The sequence below is a fragment of the Perca flavescens genome, chromosome 10, assembly GCF_004354835.1.
Source record: "Perca flavescens isolate YP-PL-M2 chromosome 10, PFLA_1.0, whole genome shotgun sequence".
NCBI lineage: Eukaryota > Metazoa > Chordata > Actinopteri > Perciformes > Percidae > Perca > Perca flavescens.
The window spans coordinates 34,468,212-34,485,543 of record NC_041340.1 but is presented as its reverse complement, the minus strand read 5'-3'; the positions used below and the strand labels follow the sequence as shown (position 1 = coordinate 34,485,543).

At 40.1% G+C, this 17,332-nt stretch overlaps 1 protein-coding gene across 4 annotated transcripts in view; it reads right to left on the bottom strand.

Annotated features, from left to right (window-relative positions):
- The window catches only part of pigg (phosphatidylinositol glycan anchor biosynthesis class G (EMM blood group)), a 94,303-nt gene that overhangs the window by 8,829 nt on the left and 68,142 nt on the right, over window positions 1-17,332 (bottom strand). For all 4 annotated transcript variants that reach the window (XM_028589765.1, XM_028589766.1, XM_028589768.1 and 1 more), the window contains one exon: window positions 4,080-4,389. In XM_028589765.1, the coding sequence (XP_028445566.1) occupies window positions 4,080-4,389 (310 nt within the window). The remainder of the gene's footprint in view (window positions 1-4,079; window positions 4,390-17,332) is intronic.

Below are 17,332 nucleotides of genomic sequence, written 5' to 3'. Positions count from 1 at the left end.
TTACTAAACCCAAGTACAATTGTTCCCTGGACAATCATCTTTAGCCGAACCTACAATAAAGAACTCACAGGCAAGGTAATCCATGTTCAAATTTGTGCTGCTCAGGTGCTTAATCGGATTTCTACATGGCACATTCCGGTTACTGAAATCACCTGCGCTCTGTTCACACTCAGACAAATCAATCAATCTGAGCCACTGAACCAACAGCACTTTTGAGAAATGCTGCCACGTCTGCTCACATCTTTTCCTGCAAAATTCAAATTGGCTCACTTACAGTATTTCAATTTTGTTAGTGTTCTATACTTAGCAAAATTCAATTTCCATGCGCATAACAAGTGATAATTACATTTAGAATTCACTGTGATTGCGGCATGTATGCTCCACCACACACACACACACACACACACACACACACACACACACACACACACACACACACACACACACACACACACACACACACACACACAGAAAACTGTCTGGTGGAATCATCAGCAGGCATCAAGGATGTCTTTCTTGTTCAATTTGAATGCAATGATGATCCACAAGCAGCCACACATCAAGTAATGCTTTATTTCCCTTCTGTGCACACGTCTCTGATCACAGAGGAGGAGAACAGTAACAGCTGGCTCCATTTTAAGAGCAGGTTGGAAGCTGCATAATATGGATATTTAATGCTTGCTTTCTTGCTGAAATCCTGCTGTGATCTTTCAAACATAAGGAGTGTCATTCAGCATCATAAACAAATCCATCTCTTGTGAAAAAAAATAAAACAAAGTGCAACATCAAGTGCAAGAAATGTGAGTGACATTCGGACAAATTTGTCATAACAACTGTCAGAATGGGGCTGGTCTAATAAAAGCTCCATGCTGGAGTGTATGCATGGCATGCAAAGAAAAGCTTCAAATTGAAATATCTATTGTAACTTGTATGTTTACTGTAAGTTCAGGTCAGTTCTGAGCTCTAAAAAAATCTTTGTTATGATTCATATTTTTATAAAGAAGGTTGCATCTGAATCCATACCAGCGGGGTGACTTGTCCCTACTCATGTGGCAACACAAACTGTCTTATTTGTGAAGAATAAACACCTCCTTGCTGCTTTACTGACCATCTGGTTTTGGGACGATAAATCCACAGAAAATCCACTGCAAAGTCTGACTCATCCACCACTTCAAATGAGCAAGACAGCTCAAACGCAGACGGCACAAAACTTCTACCGTGAGATACTTAATTCATCATGTGACACGATTTAACTTTTTTTTTGTGTGACACTAGCGATGTCTGCATCTGAGTTTACCTGGAATATTTCCCATAATCCTCGTGCTTTTTGTGTGTTTGGCTGCCAAACAACAAGGACACTTTGAAAACAACAGCTTTCTGCCAATATTCATAATAAAGCCTCTGAAAACATCACAGCAAAAGTGTTTTTTGACTCCACATGAAGGTCTTTATGATCAATTTGCAGCCCAGAGCTCACTGATCAACTGTAACTGTACTCGCTGATTAGATTTTAATTCAACATAATTTTGATTGTTCTGCGTGACACCAGCTTTTGTTTCAGAGCAGCAAATTTAAATCGCACATGTCACCGCTTTATAGATCCATTATTGCTACAGCTTGTTTGAGAACGTTATTACTCAAAAGGTCTGTAATTACATGCCTGGGTGCCTAGGCTGAAAATTGTTTGGTGGTGGTCTATTCCAGAGCCCATCACAGTATTAATGACCCGAGGGTGATGACGGTTATTAAATTGCTAGCGATGTGGAAATCCAGTGTTAACAACGATACACATCTGCTAAACAAATTTCTGTCCGGGGTGGAGGTTAAATCAAAAAGCATGCCTTTGAGGAACATTCATAGCTCATACTACCATAACACATCCGCTGGAAACAACTAGTCCAGTGGGTCTTCATGCCAGCGCAGGATGAAAGTAATATCATTTACACACAAACACTTCCTCTGCCCAGAACTGCATCCTATTACAGTATCCAACACTTTATGTCAGGGTGTGAAATTTAGATGTCTCTTACAATCAGACAAGGAAAAACTTGCTTACTGATTTGTTGTTCCCTGAACTCCCCCTTTGTAGATATGTGGTGGTTTTGGCTCCGGTTCACATCTTGCCACCTCTGTCCTTTTGGTGTCAGCCCCAATAAGTATCGCAATTTGTGCAATGGTTATAATTTGTAAACTGATAATGTGGTTTTTTTTATAACCGCAAGACTTATTTTTAGATTTACTGCAGGGTGGATCTTTACTGGTCTGGACTACAATCAAAGATAAACTGGAGAGGTCGGTAGGGGAGTTCAAATAAGCTTGTCTGAATTTAATCTAACAGTGAGTTCCCCACTGCCCTATTTACTGTTATTACTCTGAAGATAAAACAGTTGGTAATATATATTAGTAACATTGTGGGGAAATGTTCCTCTTAGGTTTCGGTGTCTGGCCACTTCCGACATCAACTACCTTGCCAACACTAATATGGGTTGCCAACAGTGGTAGGGTGATAGACCATAAATTAATAACACAGTATTTTAGTACTTTTTTGCAGTGACGGTATTAAATCACAGTATTACGAAATTAAAAGGGATACTCAAAACATAATTCTACATCTTTTCACTCTATAGGCAATATAAGAGAACATATCTTACAAAATTTTTTTTTTTTAAATCCGAATGTGTTATAGGAAAGAAAATGAGGTTGAGTAGTCTTTATCCACGACATTCCACTTCCGTGATTGCTCCGGAGACGCCGGAAATTCTACTGGATGTCCCTCATTTTTGGCCGGATGTCCGTTACTTTCCTCTGTCTTTGTGTTGGCGTTCTAACCTCCGGTGGATTTCTGAGGACTAAGATTAACTGCTCCTCAGATCTCTGCAGGGTAAATCCAGACAGCTAGCTAGACTATCTGTCCAATCTGAGTTTTCTGCTGCACGACTAAAACTACTTTTGAATGTACACATGTTCCACCAAAACAAGTTCCTTCCCGAGACTATTTTGCAGAGGCACCGTGGCTCAGTACGGGGCTTAGCGCTGCCCAAGCTTAGCGCTGCATTTTTTGAACGATACCCAGCCCTAGTGAGCATCAGTATCAGACGTCGAGGGCCGCAACAAAGCGTCATTATTTGACTTGTTCGGGAACGCTCTGTGAGAGCCGTGTGGAGGCAATCCCAGGCCACTTTTTTCTCTGAATATCGAGTACAGCCCCCTTTGACAGACAAAGCAGCTGTTATTCTCTATCACTGACATCATTATATACTCAGCAACAACAAAAAAAGGCCCTTTTTCAAGACACTGTATTTTAAAGATACTTTTGTAAAAATCTAAACAGCTTTAGAGATCTTCATTGTAAAGGGTTTAAACAATGTTTTTCATGCTTGTTCAATGAACCATAAACAATTAATGAACATACAGCTGTTGAACGGTCAAAGACAGTAACAGCTTGCAGGCGGTAGGAAATTAAGGTCACAGTTTAAAGAAAATTAGGAAAGTAAAGAGCCCTTTCTACTGACTCTGAAGAACACCAAATGAAAGAGGCCCAGGGTCCCTGCTAATCTGCGTGAACGTGCCTTAGGCATGGTGCAAGGAGGCATGAGGACAGCAGATGTGGCCAGGGCAATACAGTGCAATGTCCCTACTGTGAGACACCTAAGACAGCACTACAGGGAGACAGGAAGTGCAGCTGATTGTCCTCTCAGTGGCAGACCATGTGTAACAACACCTGCATAGGATCGGTACATCCGAATATATCACACCTGCGGGACAGGTGGAAACAACAACCGCAAGAACTGGCCAGTCTGGTGCAGTACATGAGGAGGAGATGTACTGCAGTACTTAATACAGCTGGTGGCCACACCAGATACTGAGGGCTACTTTTGATTTTGACCCCCCCCCTCTGTTCAGGGACACATTATTCAATTTCTGTTAGTCACATGTCCATGAAAATTGTTCAGTTTATGTCTTAGTTGTTAAATCTTTTAATGTTCATACAAATATTTCCATATGTTAAGTTTGCTTAAAATATAAAAGCAGTTGAAAGTGACAGGATGTTTCTTTTTTTGCTGAGTATAGTTGCTTACCTGAAAGTAAAAGAAGGCCTGACCGAACCAGTAATGCATGATGGTGGTTTGGGCTGCGTCGTAGTGGAGTTTCTTCCAGATAAACTGAGCCATGAGCGTCTGGACCAACAGGCAGCAGCAGAGGACCGGCAGGTTGTGAGCCCGAAACAACAGAGAAACCAGCAAGACCAAGCCACTGTAAATCTCCCATAATCCCCTGCTCTTCAACTTGGCATCTGCTGTGATGATCTGGGATCGCAACAAGTCTTTGGTGCCCGTGAAGAGGATGCCCAAGATGAAGACGTAAACAAAGCGTGCCTCCACTGTTCCCCTAAAGGAGAAAGATTACAGACTGTGTCATTTTTGCATTTTGCAGTAAGCCAGTATTGATTTTTCTTTTTTTCCTACAAACTCCTTGTTCAATATTTGAGTAATTAGGGTAAGTGAGTCTGGGATGTGGATTCTGGCAGGCCTGCTGTACCCGTCCATGCATTTAGCAATTAAATAGCCACATATTTGGGTTTTGGGACATCATTTAATTCAGACTTTATATACTGAATGATCAAAGAAAAAAGCTTCTTATCAAATAAAGGTAACAACAAAAGATGTAAAACAATGAACAAGAAGAATAAAATCAAACTAATTAACAGAACCAAAACAACCAACTAACAAATCAAATGCAATGGAGCATAAAGCCCCGACAAAAGCTTTGAAAAGAAGACAGAAAATTTGACATTTCCTTGTGGAGAGAGATAACTTTGATAAATGGGCAAATATGACATCATCAGTAACAGCAGATATGGAAAAACAAAGTGTAAAAGCTCCAAACCATGTTTAATTTGACTGACAGCAATCCAATGATTGACAGTCTAACATACGGTACCTGTGGTTCCTGCATATTTCAACCAGTTCCTTTGCTATAAAAGCTTTTCAAAGTTCACTATTTTCATTAATTCCCTAACCCTGTGTCTTGTTAGATAGCTTTCCTTATATTTCTGTAACTCATAACCCTTCTTTCATTCAGTATGCAGTGTGTCAATGTAACATTAATAATTAAAGGTATGAGACTGGAAGACAAAATGAATCGCCCGAGGAAAACAGACTCTCACACCCATCACTCTGTCTGTTGTACTTTCTGCATCGCTATCATTTGAGAAACTTATTTTTTTGGTAATTTTTTTGCATTTTAGGCCTTTATTTGTGACAGGACAGCTTAGACATGAAAGGGGAGAGAGAGGGGGAATGACATGCAGCAAAGGTCAGCAGAAACTTGTTATTAACGTGCTATTTGTTACATTTTACATACTTCAATCAACTATCTCGTTGATAGGACTCAAACTACGCAAGTTGAAGGCCTGACGTCAAAATATGTATCAATCGGTAAAGGGGTCCTTCAGGGCTCCATTCTGGGGCCACTTTTATTCACTATTTATAAGAAAATGCATTTTTCCATTTTTATGCAGACGACACTGTTATTTATTGTTGTGCAGCTACCATTAGAAAGGCGTATGAATGCTTGCAAACTGCTTTCGATAGAATGCAAGCACAGCTTTATCAATTAAAGCTTTTGCTTAATGCTGAGAAGACCAAAGTAATGGTCTTTTCAAACTTAAGGAAAAATGAGTTAGACCTGAATATTGTTACTGATCAGGGTAAAACAATTGAGTTAGTTTCATCTTATAAATATTTAGGATTTTTAATTGATGATCACCTTTCTTTTAAGCTTCATATAGAGTACCTAGTAAAAAGTTGAAATTGAAGCTAGGTTTTTTTCTTTTTTTCTGCCAGAAAAAGGCTAGTCGATGCCACATTTCTCTCTATTATTGGTTATGGTGATCTGTTGTATATGAATGCCCCATCAAAGTGTCTTCAGATGTTGGATGCTGTGTATCATGGAGCTTTAAGGTTTATTTCAAATTACAGACCCCTCACTCATCACTGTACACTTTACTCTCTGTCAAATCGCCGGCTTACTCACCTTTATATCTTCATATATAAAAGGGCATTATAAGCAGGCTCCCATGTTACATATCCAAATTTCTTTCTTTTACACAGAGTACTTATGGTTTATGGTCCGAGAACACTATTTCATTGAATGTACCTCAAGCTCGGACAGAGTTGTTCAAAAAGGCTTTCATGTTTGCTGCACCTTCCACTTGGAATGACCTACAGAAAACACTCAAACTACGGTGTCTAATTTAGTTAAATTACTTTAAAGGTTATGTCAAAACCATAGAACATGAGTCCATCCACACGTGCACATACTTTTATTTAATTGAAATGCACTTGAGTTGTCTATGCCTCTTTTGTGTTTCTTTTGTGATTGTAATTTTTTTATTTGTAACTAATTTGTTCTGCTATCTTGGCCAGGTCTCTCTTGAAAAAGAGATTTTATATCTCAATGAGACTAACCTGGTTAAATAAAGGTTAAAACAAAATAAATCAAAATTCTCTTTTTTTGAATGGAGTATCACAAGTTGTAAATGCACAGTATTTTATATACTGTACCTTACAAGACAAAGCGTGTTCCACAGCATTCTGGGTATTTCAGGGGCCAATATGTTTGTTTTCATAGGAAGCACACACTGCAGGTGTTATTGTTGTGTATATTCCACTTACAAGTTTGAATAACCTGTGCAGTGAATGATAAAAACAGCTAAAAAGCCAAGAGAAATTGAGAATACCAACAAACATTATGGGGAAGCTTTAATGATAGGAAGGCAAGTGTGTGCTGATGCTTTCACATCTGAGTGGTTTGGTTCATTTGAACTGAACCCTGGCGTGTAAGTCCGTTTGTTTGGGGTGGTGTGAAAGCACACACACACACACACACACACACACACACACACACACACACACACACACACACACACACACACACAGAGAAGAGGTCTAATTAGCAACATAAGTGAAAACACCTGTGTAAGTAAATTTAAATGCCAGAGTTTGAGTTTTGTTAACTGTAAGGTCTGCGACAACAAAGTGTTTGCCTTCTTTCAATTATTAGTCAAAATATGTAAAAAAAAGAAAAGAATGACACAGTCAAACCAACTTGTATTGAGCCAGTTGGCTCGGTACTTGTTGCGCTCACTTGAGTTTTATTATTGAATAATACTGGTTGTCTTTCTGTAGTCAGAAAGTCAACCAGTCGTTAGCTATGTAGTTTAGCTCTAGTTGGTTAGATCCAAAAGTTTGACCTCATTTTCCTTCAAACAACTGACATACTGTAAGTTCAGAAAACAGGAGGTTCCATTCTTAATGGTAAGATAGATTTAGGCTTGGAATTCATGTCAGCAAGATTTAAAGAGATTTACAGATGGGTAAGGCCCATAATGTATGCCCTGTAGGTCTGAGTCTAAAGGCTGACGCTACTACAAGGTTAAAAAAAAAAAAAGTTTCCATGAGGCTGTTCTCCTTCTAAAAGGCTTACTCCACAAAAATCATTTTCCAACTATCAATAATTTATATGCTTAAAATTGAAGCTTTAAAAAGAAAAGTGCTTTGGATTAAGAAGGCAATTACATTTCATCATCTAATTTCCATTTCAGGCATTCAGCATGTGCGCTTATCCACAGAAATTTAAATAAAGATGTTTTTTTTTTCCACCTCAAATCTGCTTACATTTATTAATATTTGTCGAAAAAAAAGAGGAATGAGTAAATTAACCCGTATGAAATAGAAACCAGACAACAAAAGAGTGGTTAGAGCTATGGCGATGATGAGTTGTTTTATTCTACATCAGAATGAATGGAGGGGAAATAAAGAGCATTAAGAGCTAATTAAGTTTAGGGAGCCACTGGATTTTCAAGGAGTTACAGCATGAGGAAAATTAGGCTTTTAATTGTATTCTCTGCAAACACAACGAGATTAACCCAGCCATTAACAATACAATGTTGGGTAGACTCTTAGCCACAGTACCCTCAGATTATATCTAGCATCCATTTAAAGTAGCTCCCGGTAATATTTCCAAATTGCAATGGCTCAAAAGCTTTTTACGCATTTAGAAAATCTTCTGTTCACAAGCATGACATTATAAACATGCTTCTTCTCAGGAAAAGGCTAATATAGAGTAAAGGGACTTCTTTTGCAGCAGGATGCAGTCAAAGCTGAAAAAGTACTACAGGATAATAACGGACCCTGAAGGAGTTGAGCATGTATTGGACATGTATTATTAATAAGTATTTTTTTTGTGGGAACTTGTTCCAAGAGAGGAAAGAACCAGAGGAATATGCTCCATACAGCACTAGTCTTTATTATTCAATACTCCCCTAACAATGTGGCAGGGATCGTATTCATCATTATTTTATGCAAAGGAAAAGTGGAAAATCCTGGCCTGGATTTGATTTCACGTGAGGACAGTGATGCATGTGAGCTACCGAGCTTACTTGTCAATTGTTCCAAATTATTATGCAAATTATATTTTTCACTGATTTTCCTAAAAGTTGATGTAAATGACAGTGACTATAATTTTCAAGTCACCAACTGTTAGGGTAGAAGTTGAATTTCATTGAACCAACCACCCAATGAAAACAGTATGTTTTTCAAAAATAAAAAAAACTCAAAATGCACTGTTCCAAATTATTATGCACAACAAGAGTTTCAAAACATTTTATAGGTTTTAAAGAACTGAAATGGTAATTTGCTGAATTTGCAGCATTCGGTCATATTTACTGAAATCAAAAGCAATTTCAATCAAACACATCTTAACAGGGCAAGTTACATGTTAACATAGGACCCCTTCTTTGATATCACCTTCACAATTCTTGCATCCATTGAACTTGTGAGTTTATGGAGAGTTTCTGCTTGCATTTCTTTGCAGGATGTCAGAATAGCCTCCCAGAGCTGCTGTTTTGATGCAAACTGCCTCCCACCCTCATAGATCTTTTGCTTGAGGATGCTCCAAAGGTTCTCAATAGGGTTGTGGTCAGGGGAGGTTGGTTGCAGTTGGCCCAGAAATACATGAAGACTAATTTTCAAACAGTCTGGTTTACTGATGACTGCCGTGCAACCCTGTATGGTCCAGATGGATGGAGTAGTGGATGGTTGGGTGATGGCCACCATGTCCCAATAAGGCTGCGATGTTAGCAAAGAGATGGCAGAGTCATGTTTTGGGACGGAATCATGGGGAGAGAGCTGGTAGGCCCCTTTAGGGTCCCTGAAGGTGTGAAAATGACCTCAGCAAAATATGTAGAGTTTTTGACGGACTACTTTCTTCCATGGTACAAAAAGAAGAACCGTGCCTTCCGTAGCAAAATCATCTTCATGCATGACAATGCACCATCCCGTGCTTCAAAGAATACCTCTGTGTCATTGGCTGCTATGGGCATAAAAGGAGAGAAACTCATGGTGTGGCCCCCATCCTTCCCTGACCTCAACCCTATTGAGAACCTTTGGAGCATCCTCAAGCAAAAGATCTATGAGGGTGGGAGGCAGTTTGCATCAAAACAGCATCTCTGGGAGGCTATTCTGACATCCTGCAAAGACATTCAAGCAGAAACTCTCCATAAACTCACAAGTTCAATGGATGCAAGAATTGTGAAGGTGATATCAAAGAAGGGCTCATATGTTAACATGTAACTTGCCCTGTTAAGATGTGTTTGATTGAAATAGATTTTGATTTCAGTAAATATGACCTCTTAATGCTGCAAATTCAGCAAATTACCATTTTCAGTTCTTATAAAATGTTTTGAAACTCTGTTGTGCATAATAATTTGGAACAGTGCATTTTGAGTTTCATTGGGTGGTTTGTTCAATGAAATTCAACTTATAACCAAATGGTTGGTGACTTGAAAATTATACTGGCTGTCATTTGCATCGACTATTTAGGAAAAACTGTGTAAAATAGCATCTGCATAATAATTTGGAACACAGCGTAGTGTGCTGGGTGGAAAAAATGTAGTGAATTACAAACAGAGCTTTCTGTCGGGTATGTTTGTGCTTAACAAAAATAGCATTATGCCACACACTTAATGTGGCTGTCCTTTACAAATAGAAAGCAGTTTGGGGAAAACACGAGATTTCTATGCTCAACACCTTCCCTTCTGATATCTGTATCTATTTACCTCTGAAAGACTGCGGTACTAATCCACATCAGTGTGAAACAATAAACAATAAGGCATGCAAAATGCTGAAAGGAAATCTTGTTTACTTTGACATTTTCAATGCAGAAAGCACAAGCCCTCCTCCTTGTCTGAGCAATATAGGCTATTTGCAGTTAGCCCCCCCAAAAGTGGCTGCAGTTCCTTTAAGTGTCTCCTGATTATAGTGTATCACACAGCACAGCTTAGCGCCTATCAGATTCTTCCACTATTCCAGCCCTTACTTACAGGAGTCCTTTAGCTAAACTCTACAGGCAAGCAGCAGGAAATGCAACAACACTAAACATGACTCTTGTAACCCCTCATGTCCCTGCACTCTGATCCTGCGAAGTACAGTGGCTTGTACAGTAACATACATTAACGATAAAGTCATGGTTTTCCAATAGAGAGATGTGTTAATAATGCTGCATTCTTCTTTGCGCCTGAAGTGTGTGTGCTTTGTGGCAATATGCAAAGCCTCTAGTCTAGAGAGAGATTTGTTCCAGACAGTGTAATTGTTAAGACGTTAGTATTGAACAACAATCCTATCAACCCTCCTCAGACACATTATTGTCATTTTGTGTTGAGGAGTTTGTAAAAGTACTCCGATTTCCCTTTAGGATGATGCTGTAGTTCAGACCACCAAGCAAACCCCAAGGTCACAGCAGGTGCAGTCTTATTCCAGAACAATAACAAAGAAGAGGCCAAAGTTGTTGTGATAATGGCGTACAGCTGAGTCTCTCCAGCAGAGCACATTTATCATAAAGTACAATGCCAAGAGTGCATTTTGTTATTTTTGGAATCATTTTGTTGAGATTACAGATTTACAGCCCTGAAACATAACAGAAATCTTTCCAGAGAGTCAGATTAATAAGACAAGGCAGGTTCTTACACATTCAATAGAGCGGATACAGTAATAGAATAGACTTTAATTGTCATTGTGCAGTAGAACCATACAATGAAATTTGCTTGTGCAGCCTCTAAAACAATACTCACTTTTCTTTTTTTTTTTAACCTTTATTTATCCAGGTAAGTTGATTGAGAACAACTTCTCATTTGCAACAACGACCTGTCACATTCACATAGTTACACTTGGAAGCTGCCCAGTACTACCACCAGTCTGATCTGCTGGCCACTGAGCAGCTCCACTGGAGCGGTTGGAGGTTAAGGGCCTTGCTCAAGGGCACCTCAGTGGTGGTAATGAGGGAGGGACAAGCGCTGCTCTTTCTTTCACTTTCCCCACCCAGATTTGATCCTGTCGGTCTGGGGATTGAACCGGTGACCTCCCGGTCCCGCTTCTTTAACCTTTAGGACACCACTTTCATATACACACTCACACAATAAATAAAATAAGAAAAATATAAAGAACATTATCAAGGCATCCAATACTGCACTGAGTCCCATTGCATAGAATCCCTATCTAGAAAGTGCAACTGTATCCACAATGTATTTATTCATCAATGGATCAAAGTATATCTAGGCAGGTACATAGAAAATGAAGTATGGTTTTAATACTAAACCCAGTATCGTAACATTATTTAAAGTGGCAATCCGTAAAATTTGGCTGGGGGCAGCATAGCAAACTATTGTCATTTTAATGAAGAAGTCAGGCAACAATTAACCTTTACCATCATTCTGTGAGCAACAGTGGTCTGATTTTATCAACAAGTCCTCCAAACCATACGACGACTGTGGCTTGTAAGTCCCTACCCTTTAATACAACCCACAGGAGCATTATCCGTCCTCATATCTTAAAAAACATAATGGTCATTGTTTTAAACATGTAGTTAAAGGAACACGCCGACTTATTATAATATACGGCTACTTCTGCTACTTGGGCGGAGTGATTAGCACAACACCTTAAAAGCACCGTTGTTCTGCTCCTCACCACGGGGCTTCTCAGGTGCTGCGAGCAAATCACTCCGCCCAAGAAGAAGTAGCAGTGCTTCGCCTTCTGAGAATATAGTTCCCAGTATGTATACGGTTAGAAGATGGCTGTGTCTCATGTGACCTTGTTATTTGTACACGCTGTGACTATACAAATCACAACATGTAAATAGGAACATGTTGGCGTTATTTTGTCACTTATTGGGAGCAGTAGGCTAGATACAACCGGTTACCTCCAGGATCTGTGCTAAGCTAGGCTAGCAGTGGGTGCGTCAGACAGAGTTAGGACACGCACGGAGATGAGAAGGGTATGTATGGACTTATCTAACTCTGGGGGATACGGGGAATAAGACAAAGTCCCAATAAGTCGGCGTGTTCCTTTAACGTTGTGAAACGGTTGCAGTTTGGCTACGCTAGGTCACAAAAATTACTTGGTTAGGTTTGGAAAAAGATTGTGGTTGGTTAAAAAACCAAAAAGATTGGTTGTGGTTATGTTACTCAACGTCCGGTTACACACGCAACGCAGAACGTGACGTAGTTCGTTACCTTACTTCCTGCTTTGCCACTGGAGGGCGCCACCACTATAAACATGATTAATATGAGACGTAATTGTTGCTCAGTTCGTAATGATGCAAATATAAATATTGCAACACTTTTATCAGTGGGCCACTGGCTCAATCACTATTGCGTTACCTCCTTCAGCAACAGATAGGAAGTTAACAGACATTTATTTAAATGAAAATCTTTGAGATTGCCACTTCAAGGGGTTACCAAAATTTCTAAAAGACCCTGAAAACAAATCTTGGGGTCCTACATGAACATATAATGTTCTGCCAAACTCAGACAGTTTTGGTTATTCCACATTGGTCTGCATGTGATCTTCATCTCACTGGTTGGAAGTGGGCAGGGCTCAGTTAGAAAAAGCTGATGTCACGGGGTGTTTCCAAAATCACTTCCTGATCTGTTTACATGAAGTCTGAAATATTACACTTTTCAAATATAATACCATAGGATGTTTGTTTTAACCTTGAGTTTTGATTGTTGCTATTTAGTCATGAATATTGAGGGCCCTATCTTGCACCCGGCGCAGCGCGAAGCCCAACGCAAGGACGATTGCTAGTTTAAGACCGACGCAGTTGTCAGTTTCCCATCCAGCGCCCGCGTCGTTTAAATAGCAAATGCAACTGCGCCCATCTATGGCCCATGGCCGTGCTGGTCTTACAGGAAGGTGTGTTCAGGTGCATTCTTGGCGTATTGCTATCTTGAGGCAGCAGGAAGTGACCAACAAAACCCTGGTCTAAAGTCAATAACGCAGCATTTCATAGTAGTTTTAACATCAAATTAGTAAAATGCGCCTAGGCACAGCCTGCGCACACTATGCTTGTTACACACACAGGGAAGTGCAGCAGCACACAAACATGCATAAGATTAAAAATAAAAAATATTACGGTGCAAACCTGCCATCATAATAGCAATGCTCCAAGGTAGAAACGCGCCTGGCATTTAAAGGGAATGGGAGATGATCTCTGATTGGTTTGTTGCATGTTATGCCAAAATCACACCTATGAATTAATGCAGACACTAAGTACAACCCTTTTACAACCCTTTTGAACCATGCGCCCGGCGCACTGACCCTTTTTTCCACCGTCAAACTAGCAAAAGTGGATTTGGACACGCCCTAAACGCACCTGGGTCATGTGCTTCCCGCCGTGAGCTTAGATCGTTAAAATAGGGCCCTGAATGTTATTGAGGGGAAAAAGTCTTCAGGGGCTTTAAAGCCTCAAGGAATCCGTCACATTGCTAGGTGGGAAAACTCGACCAGTCAAATTAATCTTATCTCATTTGCTGAATTTTGTTATGTTATAGCAGCGGAGAGAAAACTGTAGCTTGTCAAGCTCTGGTTCAGAGGAGCTGCCTGGATTTGATGTTACCTTGGAAACAAGCGCTGGTGTTCCAGCAAGTGAAAAAGAAAAGGTAAGACCACGTCCAATCCCTCCCCAACATATTTGGTATATCCCCTTCATCAATCACCTGCATTGGGCTAACGCTTACACTAAATCAGCCAAAACAAGTAATTCACTGCCAGAGGAAAGCTTTGAAGCAGACGCCTGAGAATGAGGAGGGCCGGCCCACTTTGTCTGAGCCATGGTCTTTCTGGGGAATAAATCTGGGCACGTCGGAGTCGCAACTACTGAAATGCCACTGGGACAAAGTGGCAGACTTTAAAACAACGGTTACAGACAAAACATCTAATTACACTACAAACCACGAGATCAATACCCGCTTTGCTGGCAGAGTGTGTTGATGGCTCTATTTTTGTTCGGGCTTCATGTTAGATTAGAAGAAATCAGCTTTTTGTCTGAAACAGTAGCATGAAAGATAAAGTACACACAGAAGCACTTAACAATGCTTTGAAGTCAGTGGAGAATAATGATTTGTCAAATGTTACCACTGATGTGTTGTACCAACACAGAATTGCCTTTGAAACAGAGTTATAAAATGGTTTACCTCTTGGGTAATAAAACTGAAAACTGAGTGTGTGAGTGTGTGTGTGTGTGTGTGTGTGTGTGTGTGTGTGTGTGTGTGTGTGTGCGCGTGTCAGGCAGGGGTTCACAGGTGTTTTGAGACGAGTTTGAATACATTTCCATTTTTAAGCGGGATCGGTATGCATGAATATTTTTAAATTGGCAACTGGCACAACAGCCCATATCTAGATAAAGCAGTACATGATAAAATGGGTCATGTTTTGTGCAGGTGTGGAGCACACACACACACACACACACACACACACACACACACACACACACACACACACACACACACACACACACACACACACACACACACACACACACACACACACACACACACACACACACAAATTAAAAACTTTGTAGATGCTTATTGTGGCTTCATGTTTGGTAGAAAATGTGCCATAAATGCAAAGGGGCACGACGGAGACGGCAACGAACTTTGGCGATGATGTATAGAGGCTTAGACAGGCTTGGCCCTCAGCCGGCTGCTTTGATGTTGAGCTATTTCCTATTGGAACACTTGTTCAGAAAATTTGATTTGCTTCATCCTTTATGTTACCTTGACTGCTCCTTTCTTTATAGTTTGTCTTTTTTTAGTGTTGTCAGGGCTCGGGTAGTAATTGTTGATCTCTCAATATCCTGTTAAATCAAAATAATGTAAAGTGCACGTCAGTTGACTGGCTGTCTACTTTTTTGCCATGAGGAAAGGTGTGTGCGAGAGAGAGGAAAAGTGACATCAATCCAAGTAACTCTTTGAACCGTTTAAAGTGAGCCGCGTTGGCGATTCTCAACCCCATTAGCCATTTTGAAAGCTGCAACAGTGCAATTAGGCAGTTGGCACAAAGGGAAGGCAAGGAAGGAACTGGGGAGTTATCAGAGGGCTTTATTCTGACAAAACACAGAAAGAGTAACCCAGGAAGACCAGACTTAAAAAAAAGGTTCCACTATACAAAGTCATTCCATTTTACATTCACATTATGGTGTGAAGGGAAAAACCCAGCGGTGAAAAATGCTACGTTTTTTGGCCTTTTCATTCCAGAGACCAAGAAACGTCTCTGATATTTGATCTAAAACAACCATAAGCTTGACTAATTGGTTGTTCAAAACTACAAAACCAAAATAATCCACCCCTCAGCAGATGGAAGCTATACTACATAATCAAAGCACTATTGTAGTACAATGTCACAAATACAATACAGCTTCTCCCTGCCAGGCAAACAAAATACAGCACCTGAGACGATGTACTTGTCATAAGGCCCGATAGTTAAGTTTGTCTTAGCTATATAAAGAACGTTGGCAACCAATCCACAGTGTGGACTAAATCAAAAATACATCCTTGAGGCGGAGCACCGTAACGATCCACTTGTTGAGGTCTGAAGAAAAAAGCTGACTGACTGGGTCAACGCCAACCTTGTCAATCATACAGTTCGTCAAAAAGGAGCTGTGGTCCCTGCATGGCTTTAGTCAGGTGTCTGTGTATGGGTAAGGGTGGGAGGTTGAGCTTTTAATTAGGTGAGCAGGTAGGAGAGACTGCCATGGAGAACAGGAAAGGTTAGGGAAGGCCAGGTACTGGTGGTAGATGAAGGGAGGTCAGGGAAACTAGACAGAAGAAGTGTGCGCAGCCCTGCACACTCATTATTTCCTGACGGGGGTTAGTAGGAGATAACTCTGTGCCAAGCTACAGTCCGCAGAATGAAATATTACCACACTTAGAAGCAGCTAGATTGTCGATTTCCTCTCTTTTTTTATGGTAAATGCTATTAACAGCTATTACATATATATTGTGCTAAAGGAATAGATGTATACAGTGTAAAGAGGCATCAATCTTTAAGAATAATGATGTCTTTTTAAAAAAAGGCACACATTACACACAATTATTCATTATTTAGGTTGAGTTCAAGGATGCACACATTGTCTATGGTGCACTGAACACAGAAGAGTTGTGCATCACATCATTATCAACTGTTTTATCATGTACTGTGTAAAATGAACGTGACTATGGAACTATTATGCTTGATTAAGGTTTGAAGGTCTGGGAGATGACAAATGTCTCTATTTCTGGGTTACATTTAATTCTGGTCTCCAAACCAAATAACTGCTTGATTTCATGTTTATTCTGTTGTTACATAAACAGCACTAAGAGCCATGCTAGCAGCTCTGTGAGGCTGTACTTAGGCACAGTGGTGCTTTGAGCTAAATGCTAATGTCGGCATGCTGACATGCCAATGGTAACATGCTGATGTTTAGCAGGTGATATGTATTATAGGCTGATGGGAGTCATTAGTTTAGTTTAGGTTAATAAAACATTTGAAAAGATGATGGCCCTAAAAGAAAACGTGGTAAACATGAATGTCTGCACTGTATTTATTTATAGTCTATTTATTTAATAGCTGCAGAGACATTTTGATGGAAACCACAAATATGAAGGTTCTGGTGGCACCAGAGAAAAAATCCTGTGAATATATCATTTAGGGACCACGAATGTTGTAGAAATATTTGATTCACAAAATGTGTGTATGTGCTCGTCGCAAAAGAGCTGTGTTAGTCACTGAGGAATTGGTTCAAGGAAATATCACTGATGCACAGAAAGTTTAAGTCTTAAAGCTTAAGTCATTCACTTTACGGCATAAGAGGGCATTGTGTAATAGACAGATAAGCAGGAACACAGGAAAGGTAGTTTAAGGACGAGGAAGTTGCACCACAAGGTCCTGACCTTGTGTGTGTGTGCGTATAAGTTTCTGTCTAGAAACTAGGAGACACCCCCCTGTGAGGAAAG